General features: G+C 50.6%; 1 protein-coding gene across 1 annotated transcript; it reads right to left on the bottom strand.

Annotated features, from left to right (window-relative positions):
* Positions 1-602: 602 nt before the first annotated feature.
* On the bottom strand, positions 603-9,491 carry LOC121583148 (ints3 and nabp interacting protein). The gene is made up of 4 exons (XM_041899349.2): positions 9,130-9,491; positions 8,885-8,981; positions 8,560-8,650; positions 603-1,132 (listed from the first exon to the last, which is right to left on the bottom strand). The coding sequence occupies exons 1-4, from the start codon at positions 9,152-9,154 to the stop codon at positions 1,025-1,027; spliced, it is 321 nt and encodes a 106-aa protein (XP_041755283.1). The 5' UTR covers positions 9,155-9,491; the 3' UTR covers positions 603-1,024.
* Positions 9,492-10,174: the final 683 nt, after the last annotated feature.

The raw sequence follows: 10,174 nt of genomic DNA, 5'->3' as shown, positions 1-10,174 counted from the left end.
TCTGATTGGTGGTCATCATAGTGGTCTCTGATTGGTGGTCATCATAGTGGTGTCTGATTGGTGGTCATCATAGTGGTCTCTGACTGGCGGTCATCATAGTGGTCTCTGATTGGTGGTCATCATAGTAGTCTCTGATTGGTGGTCATCATAGTGGTCTCTGATTGGTGGTCATCATAGTGGTCTCTGATTGGTGGTCATCATAGTGGTCTCTGATTGGTGGTCATCATAGTGGTCTCTGATTGGTGGTCATCATAGTGGTGTCTGAGGTCAGACTCTCTCAGGTGGAACAAACTTAAACGTGCACCTTTCTTCAATGCTGAATTGAATGTCATTGAGAAAACAGAAAGGTGTCATAATGTATTTTTTCACAAACATCCTTTTTGAATTTAAAAGTAATCCAAGAAGTAATCATTTAGTTTTTCAAAAGTATCTGTAATCTGATTACAATATTTTTGCTGGTAACGTAACTGATTTAGTTTTGTCATCAGTTACCCAACCCTGGGTCCTTCTATGTTATATTAAACCCAGACGTTATATTTGTATAACGATATATAATAACAATATATTAGGTTTGCCAATCCCCAAGTAAAAGGTCCAAATGCTGTTGTTGACTTCATCTTTATTTGATTAGGCCTTAATTTATAAAAAATGTTACAAAAACTACATTGTCTGACTTCTTTCAAAACCACATAATGTACGGTGCACCATACCAAAAATAGACAGAAATAATATGACCCTCAGCTTCAACAAACAATCCGAGACCTTCTTCAAAAAGTCCTAGAGAGCAACTCGTAACAAAGAGTCTCTGTATTGTCACTATGTCTGTTAGGGAGGAAACACCAGAACGAACGCCGGCCATGCGCAGTAAATTACCTGCTAGGTGTGGACGAACGGTGGCAATTCAACAGAATAATTGGAAAATGAACAGAAAATGACGGCCGATGATCTGTGGCCCGCTGCCATTCGTCAACACCCAACAGGTGCTGCTTTTAGCTCTTTCTGCTGTTTCCTTCCTAAGGGTCTGTTATTCTGCTGGAGGAGGTGGGTCTAGTCGTGGCAGCACTGGGAGGATGAGGTTCCCGAAGGAGGAGTCTTGAGTGATGAAGAATCCAGAAGAGTGAGCATGTGCGTGCTGTAACAGAAACAGGAAGGTTAGCTACACAGTGTTTTCCACCAGTACATAGAGTAGCCACCAGTACATAGAGTAGCCACCAGTACATGGAGTAGCCACCAGTACATGGAGTAGCCAGCCAAATAGAAAAAGTAGCCAGCCAGGCGCCCCCCGTGGCGGAGGGGGGTGGCCTCCACGGTTAGATTGTGTTTGCCAAAGAAGATCTAATGTGGCGGCCTCTTGCCTTGATTCCATCTGAAATACACAGCGAAATTATTGAATACTTTTTTTTAACTTTACCTTAGAAAAAATGTGTTGTGGTATTGTGTAGAAAGACATGACTTTACAATTTAAATGACTGAAAATGTATAAATTCAGTGTTAGTTGTTTGGGATATCATCTAGGTCCCTCAAACTCAACTCTGGACCTCGAAGCCAGTTCCACTGCATTTAAAAAAAAACGTTACCCTTTAAATCAGAGACTGATTTAGACCTGGGACACACATAAAAATCAAAATAAACATTTAACCTGTCTTCTCTTGAGATTAAAGTCTTATTTACAGTTTTACTGCAAGATATGAATTGCTACGATGTTTGTTCTTCAAATTATGTATTTTATTAAAACCGAAAAATGAAGTAAATAGCCCACATTAACTTGAAAAATAAATGTAAAGGTTAAATAGAAAAAATAAAAAAGCTTATCAGTCTTAAGTATTAGATATTTCTGATTTTACATAGCCTAAATTAATTTCAAAAAATATAATTAAGTAGGGCCCTATAAAATCTGTTTACTTTTTTTGCCTGATTCCATTATCTCTGTTTTTTATCTTCCAGGTTTCTTGTCTCAAATCACACCTTTTTTTTAAAATAGAAAAACATTGGATGTTCTAAGTCCACACATTTGCTTAAACCACATCAGGAGACCACTTTTGAGGTCTGGGGAAAATCTGAGAAATGTTGATTTTGCGGTGTAGTTACCCTTTAATTCAAGTTGCACACCTAGCTGTTGTTTAGCGTGTTCTTTTAGCGCACATGTGATAGTCAAATTTTTTAAACAAATACCCACTGGATTTATGAAAATAATCATGACATTCTAACAGGTAGGCATAGGCACTTTGTAGTTAACATTTAATTGAGAAGGTTTTTGGGAAAGCCTTTCCATCGACCAGAAGACCGTTTTTGTTAGCATCATCGCTAACGGCTACACGAAGTGGCATACGCGCATACCGCACACAGAGGGGGGCATTCCGCACTCAGAGGGGGGCATACCGCACACAGAGGGGGGCATTCCGCACTCAGAGGGGGGCATACCGCAGACAGAGGGGGCATACCGCACTCAGAGGGGGGCATACCGCACTCAGAGGGGGGCATTCTGGACACAGAGGGGGGCATTCTGGACACAGAGGGGGGCATACCGCACAGAGGGGGCATACCGCACTCAGAGGGGGGCATTCTGGACACAGAGGGGGGCATACCGCACTCAGAGGGGGGCATTCTGGACACAGAGGGGGGCATTCTGGACACAGAGGGGGGCATACCGCACACAGAGGGGGCATACCGCACTCAGAGGGGGCATACCGCACTCAGAGGGGGCATACCGCACTCAGAGGGGGGCATACCGCAGACAGAGGGGGCATACCGCAGACAGAGGGGGCATACCGCAGACAGAGGGGGGCATACCGCAGACAGAGGGGGCATACCGCACTCAGAGGGGGCATACCGCACTCAGAGGGGGGGCATACCGCACACAGAGGGGGGCATACCGCACTCAGAGGGGGGCATACCGCACACAGAGGGGGGCATACCGCACACAGAGGGGGGCATACCGCACACAGAGGGGGGCATACCGCACACAGAGGGGGGCATACCGCACTCAGAGGGGGGCATACCGCACACAGAGCACTCAGAGGGGGGCATACCGCACACAGAGGGGGGCATACCGCACTCAGAGGGGGGCATACCGCAGACAGAGCACTCAGAGGGGGGCATACCGCACACAGAGGGGGGCATACCGCACACAGAGGGGGGCATACCGCACTCAGAGGGGGGCATACCGCAGACAGAGCACTCAGAGGGGGGCATACCGCAGACAGAGCACTCAGAGGGGGGCATACCGCAGACAGAGCACTCAGAGGGGGGCATACCGCACACAGAGGGGGCATACCGCACACAGAGGGGGCATACCGCACACAGAGGGGGGCATACCGCACTCAGAGGGGGGGGCATACCGCAGACAGAGCACTCAGAGGGGGCATACCGCAGACAGAGCACTCAGAGGGGGGGCATACCGCACTCAGAGGGGGCATACCGCAGACAGAGGGGGGCATACCGCACTCAGAGGGGGGGCATACCGCACTCAGAGGGGGCATACCGCACACAGAGGCACACAGAGGGGGGGCATACCGCACTCAGAGGGGGCATACCGCACTCAGAGGGGGGCATACCGCAGACAGAGCACTCAGAGGGGGGCATACCGCACACAGAGGGGGGCATACCGCACACAGAGGGGGGCATACCGCACTCAGAGGGGGGCATACCGCAGACAGAGGGGGGCATACCGCACTCAGAGGGGGGCATACCGCACACAGAGCACACAGAGGGGGGCATACCGCACACAGAGGGGGGCATACCGCACTCAGAGGGGGGCATACCGCACTCAGAGGGGGCATACCTGCAGACAGAGCACTCAGAGGGGGCATACCGCACACAGAGGGGGGCATACCGCACACAGAGGGGGGCATACCGCACTCAGAGGGGGGCATACCGCAGACAGAGCACTCAGAGGGGGGCATACCGCAGACAGAGCACTCAGAGGGGGGCATACCGCACTCAGAGGGGGCATACCGCAGACAGAGGGGGCATACCGCACTCAGAGGGGGGGCATACCGCACTCAGAGGGGGCATACCGCACACAGAGCACACAGAGGGGGGCATACCGCACTCAGAGGGGGGCATACCGCACACAGAGGGGGGCATACCGCAGACAGAGGGGGCATACCGCACACAGAGGGGGGCATACCGCACACAGAGGGGGCATACCGCACACAGAGGGGGCATACCGCACACAGAGGGGGCATACCGCACACAGAGGGGGGCATACCGCACACAGAGGGGGGCATACCGCAGACAGAGGGGGGCATACCGCACACAGAGGGGGGCATACCGCAGACAGAGGGGGGCATACCGCACACAGAGGGGGGCATACCGCACACAGAGGGGGGCATACCGCACACAGAGGGGGCATACCGCACTCAGAGGGGGCATACCGCACACAGAGGGGGGCATACCGCACACAGAGGGGGGCATACCGCACACAGAGGGGGCATACCGCACACAGAGGGGGGCAAACCGCACACAGAGGGGGCATACACCCGCACACAGAGGGGGCATACCGCACACAGAGGGGGCGTACCGCACACAGAGGGGGCGTACCGCACACAGAGGGGGCGTACCGCACTCAGAGGGGGCGTACCGCACTCAGAGGGGGCATACCGCACTCAGAGGGGGGCATACCGCACTCAGAGGGGGGCATACCGCACACAGAGGGGGGGGCATACCGCACACAGAGGGGGCATACCGCACTCAGAGGGGGGCATACCGCACACAGAGGGGGCATACCGCAGACAGAGGGGGCATACCGCAGACAGAGGGGGCATACCGCAGACAGAGAGGGCATACCGCACACAGAGGGGGGGCATACCGCACACAGAGGGGGCATACCGCACACAGAGGGGGGCATACCGCACACAGAGGGGGCATACCGCACACAGAGGGGGCATACCGCACACAGAGGGGGGCATACCGCACACAGAGGGGGGCATACCGCACACAGAGGGGGCATACCGCAGACAGAGGGGGGCATACCGCAGACAGAGGGGGGCATACCGCAGACAGAGGGGGGCATACCGCAGACAGAGGGGGGCATACCGCACACAGAGGGGGGCATACCGCACACAGAGGGGGCATACCGCACACAGAGGGGGCATACCGCACCAGAGGGGGGCATACCGCACACAGAGGGGGCATACCGCACACAGAGGGGGCATACCGCAGACAGAGGGGGCATACCGCAGACAGAGGGGGCATACCGCACGACAGAGGGGGCATACCGCACACAGAGGGGGGCATACCGCACACAGAGGGGGGCATACCGCACACAGAGGGGGGGCATACCCGCACACAGAGGGGGCATACCGCACACAGAGGGGGGGCATACCGCACACAGAGGGGGGCATACCGCACTCAGAGGGGGGCATACCGCACTCAGAGGGGGGCATACCGCACACAGAGGGGGGCATACCGCGCACAGAGGGGGGCATACCGCACACAGAGGGGGGCATACCGCACACAGAGGGGGGCATTCTCGTTGCCTCTTCAGAAAGTTGCAGGAAATGTGAATGGCTGATGCATTCTGATCATGTCTTATGATAAACTTGGGCAAATTAATTCATTTTCAACACATTTAGTTAATTCCCTACTAAAGGTAAATACATATTTTAATATTGTTGAATTCCATTTTAATGTCTGGATTTCGTGAGGGCCCTAAATACTTGGACCAGAATGAGATTCTCATTACATTTACATTTTAGTCATTTAGCAGACGCTCTTATCCAGAGCGACTTACAGGAGCAATTAGGGTTAAGGGCCTTGCTTAAGGGCACATCGACAGATTTTTCACCTAGTCGGCTCGGGGATTAGAACCAGCGACCTTTCGGTTACTGGCACAACGCTCTTACCCACTAAGCTACCTGCCGCCCCCATTCTCCACTACCTATTGTTCCTGCAGTGATGATTCACCATCTTCATTGAATGTTTTCATGATTTATCTGCAGATAATTAATAACATAATAGATTATTAAAAAAAGACTAGGCCTACCAGTAGTAAAAATTAGGGAACCAAATGAACATCTCCCTCACCGATGTGATTCGGTTGACGAGACGAGAGTCACTCACTTCTCTGCAAAGCCCCGACATCCTAGGAAAGGAAACCTAGGAAATCCTTTGGTGTCCAGATGCGATACCGTGGACATATAACCATGTTGATTTATGAATGGCAAAGAGTTTTAGGACAGGCTTGGGCGGTATACCGTCTACCGGGGTATTTGGAAATAGCCACGGGGATGGTTTTTCAATACCGTTAACTATTTATTTGAAGTGTTTTAATAAATTATAATATTTGTGGCTACTTTTTAAGTAAATACCTTAGGGGCTTTCCCTGACAACAACAACAAAAAAGTTCATCAACCGAAAGTCATCTGTTCTTTCAAGCAATAGATTGCTAGAAAAATGTAAACGTGTATATTTCCATATATAGACACACCCTATTTGTTTTAATAAAATCAACTATATGCATTGAGCTTGTATCTACTTTTATCCCATACACAGTTGCTACCCATTATTGATTGTCACTCATCCACCACCATATCATCTACCTCCTTGGTGTAGTGTGGCACCCTAGCCAGGCCATTCCATCACGCACCCATCCTAAGATTAGCACCAGTGGCCCCCCAATCTATCTTGGCTCACTGACCTTCTATTCCTCCCTCGTGACACCACTAACACATGGTGTGTCCTTGTCCTGTGTCCACATACAGCTTATGAGCTGCACATTCATTAATGAATGTTGTATATCAAATCATCATAACAACACCTTAGTGTCCTCAAAGCTCATCACTAAGCTACGGACCCTGGGACTAAACACCTCCCTCTGCAACTGGATCCTGGACTTCCTGACAGGGCGCCCCCAGGTGGTAAGGGTAGGCAACAACATTTACATTTACATTTACATTTTAGTCATTTAGCAGACGCTCTTATCCAGAGCGACTTAAATTATTGAGTGCATACATTCTTTTTTCTTTTTTTCATACTGGCCCCCCGTGGGAATCGAACCCACAACCCTGGCGTTGCAAACGCCATGCTCTACCAACTGAGCTACATCCCTGCCGGCCATTCCCTCCCGGGGGCCCCTCAGTGGTGCGTGCTTAGTCCCCTCCTGTACTCCCTGTTCACACACGACTCCAACACCATCATTAAGTTTGCTGACTACACAACGGTGATGAGACAGCCTATAGGGAGGAGGTCAGAAACCTGGCAGTGTGGTGCCAGGACAACAACCTCTCACTCAACGTGAGCAAGACAAAGGAGCTGATCGTGGACTACAGGAAAAGGAGGGCCGAGCACGCACCCATTCACATTGACAGGGCTGTAGTGGAGTGGGTCGAGAGCGTCAAGTTCCTTGGTGTCCACATCACTAACAAACTATCATGGTCCAAACACACCAAGACAGTCGTGAAGAGTGCACGACAACGCCTATTCCCCCTCAGGAGCCTGAAAAGATTTGGCATGGGTCCTCAGATCCTCAAAAAATTCTACAGCTGCACCATCGAGAGCATCCTGACTGGTTGCATCACCGCCTGGTATGGCAACTGCTCTGCCTCCGACCGCAAGGCACTACAGACGGTACGGCCCAGTACATCACTTGGGCCAAGCTTCCTGCCATTCAGGACCTATATACCAGGCGGTGTCAGAGGAAGGCCCTGAAAATGGTCAGACTCCAGCCACCCAAGTTATGGATTGTTCTCTCTCTCTCTGCTACCGCACGGTAAGTGGTACCGGAGCACCAAGTCTAGATCCAAAAGGCTACATAACAGCTTCTACCCCCAAGCCATAAGACTCCAGCTTCAAGTTGAATCTGTGCTGGAAATTCAATACTTGACTGAGGGACCTTACAGATGTTGTATGGGGGACAGAGGAAGGGGGAGTCGTTTTAAAAATCATGTCAACCCCTATTACTTCACACAGAGTGAGTCCATATAACTTTGTGATTTGTTAAGCCAAACATTACTCCTAAACTAATTTCAGCTTGCCTAAACAAAGGGGCTGAATACTTATGTAACGACTATATTTTATTTATCAAATTGTTTATAATAAAAATGTAACTTTGTAACAATAAAATGTTTAGAGGGGTCTGAATACTTTTGCAAGGCACTGTAAGCCCCAAAATAGATTGTATTTGAAAATAACATTCATTTCATGTCTTGATTACATTGACACGATCACATCCCTTAATTTTATTGTCGTGGGAATATTTGGGAACAAATTTCCTAAATTAAACTCATTTTTAGCTGAATTCCTAGTAATTTTACAGTCTTTATTTAAAAAATAAAATAAAATAAATCACTCGCATGTTGCCGAACCCTGCCTTACTGTATATATAGAGATCATGCAGAATGGCTCTGGAGCCACCTATGACCCTCTTGAAAAACCTCAGAAATGCATCCTTTCATCCTACTGTCCTTGAAGAAATCCCAGATCTGTATTGGTTGGATTGGTTTAAGTAATAGTGTGGTCACCTCGCTCACACCCGTCCAATCACTTACAGATCTATGCTTAGTCCAAGGAAACAAGGAAGGAAGGGTGCATTTCTGAAATGTTAGAATGAGGTCTCACCTGCAGAGCTGCTTTCTGCTGGGCAGCGATGTGCTGCTGCTCCGCGTGGTCTCTGAAGTCTTTATTCAGGGCTGGTCTGGAGAGAGGGATGCTGTTGGAGAGAGGGATGGAGAGATAGGGGTCAGGGGCTGCACTGGGGCCCTATGTCCCAAATGGCACCCTATTCCCTATATAGTGCACTACTTTAGACCAGAGAATGGCACCCTATTCCCTATATAAGTGCAGTCCTTTTGACCAGGGCGCATAGGCCTCTGGTCAAAATGAGTTAACTCTATGGGACGCAAGCAAGGTTTATATCACTGACACGCAAGATGCTTCCAGATACCTGGCTCCAGGGTTATTCATGGAGGAGTTTTGTATCAAGCGTCTCTTCTCCTTGTCCAGTTCAGCCAAAATGGCAACACGGTTCTTGTTCTGAAATCCTGAGTAGAGGGGAAAAAAAACATTATCAACAAAGTAATGTTACAGACGTGCAGTGCTGTTGAAGAAGACTCGCCATCAGCAAGCGGCACAAAACGCCCTGGGTCAGCGCTACCTGCTAGCTATACTACCCTGCCTTTCTTGACTTACCCGCTCCAGGTGCAGGCGAGGCCATGTCGGAGAAGGTGACTGCAGCCGAAACGATACAAAAGATAAGAGCACAGCGCTAGCTAGCTAGCATTAGCACTGGGACAGATTGGACGGGATCGGCCAAGTCAGCAGCTGTTTTCAGATGTTCACTATTGTTCAAATGGCTACGTAACTATCACAAAGAACCGTATGCTTGAGTTCCACGTAAATACTTTTGGTAGATACAGGAAACAAACCGCAACAAACAAAAAAAACCGGTCTTACTCCTCCGGTGCGCTCGTGTGTCAACAAAAGTCACGTGACCACTAAAGCAAAAGGGCGCGTTCGAGCGGATCGTTTCTGTCACCTTGGAGACTATCGACCGGATCAAAGTTTATTGCAGGCGCACGGAAATGCTTCTGCTTCTTCTTCTTCTTCTTCTTCTTTGAGATTGGGTTGGCGGATCGCATCCAACTTTTAAGGTGCATATACCGCCACCTACTGTACTGGAGTGTGAGGCCAGTCAAGGCCTACATGCATTAAATTATCTTCATTAGTCCTGTTCTTCTAAGAAAGTGAAACAGAGCCCTAGGCATCACTACCCTCCCCTTTCCTCCCCCCACTACACCACCCTCACCCCAACCCCATCCAGCCTCTCTAACCCTCCCCCACTACACCACCCTCACCCCAACCCCATCCAGCCTCTCTAACCCTCCCCCACTACACCACCCAAACCCCAACCCCATCCAGCCTCTCTAACCCTCCCCCACTACACCACCCTCACCCCAACCCCAGTCCAGTCTCTCTAACCCTCCCCCACTACACCACCCAAACCCCAACCCAGTCCAGCCTCTCTACCCCCCTCCCCCCACTACACCACCCAAACCCCAACCCAGTCCAGCCTCTCTAACCCTCCCCCACTACACCACCCAAACCCCAACCCCATCCAGCCTCTCTAACCCTCCCCCACTACACCACCCAAACCCCAACCCCGTCCAGTCTCTCTAACCCTCCCCCACTACACCACCCAAACCCCAACCCCGTCCAGCCTCTCTAACCCTCCCCC

This window comes from Coregonus clupeaformis, unplaced genomic scaffold (genome assembly GCF_020615455.1).
Source record: "Coregonus clupeaformis isolate EN_2021a unplaced genomic scaffold, ASM2061545v1 scaf0258, whole genome shotgun sequence".
Classification (NCBI taxonomy): Eukaryota; Metazoa; Chordata; class Actinopteri; order Salmoniformes; family Salmonidae; genus Coregonus; species Coregonus clupeaformis.
The sequence above is the reverse complement of the archived record's forward strand: the minus strand, read 5'-3'. Positions and strand labels throughout refer to the sequence as shown.

Bases quoted from the DNA above. Each gene is read 5' to 3' on its own strand.
- LOC121583148 (XM_041899349.2), bottom strand. From the start codon at position 9,154: ATGGCCTCGCCTGCACCTGGAGCGG. The intron at 8,982-9,129 runs GTAAGTCAAGAA...CCCTCTACTCAG, and splicing joins CTCGCCTGCACCTGGAGCGG to GATTTCAGAACAAGAACCGT. The intron at 8,651-8,884 runs GTATCTGGAAGC...TCTCTCCAACAG, and splicing joins ATGAATAACCCTGGAGCCAG to CATCCCTCTCTCCAGACCAG.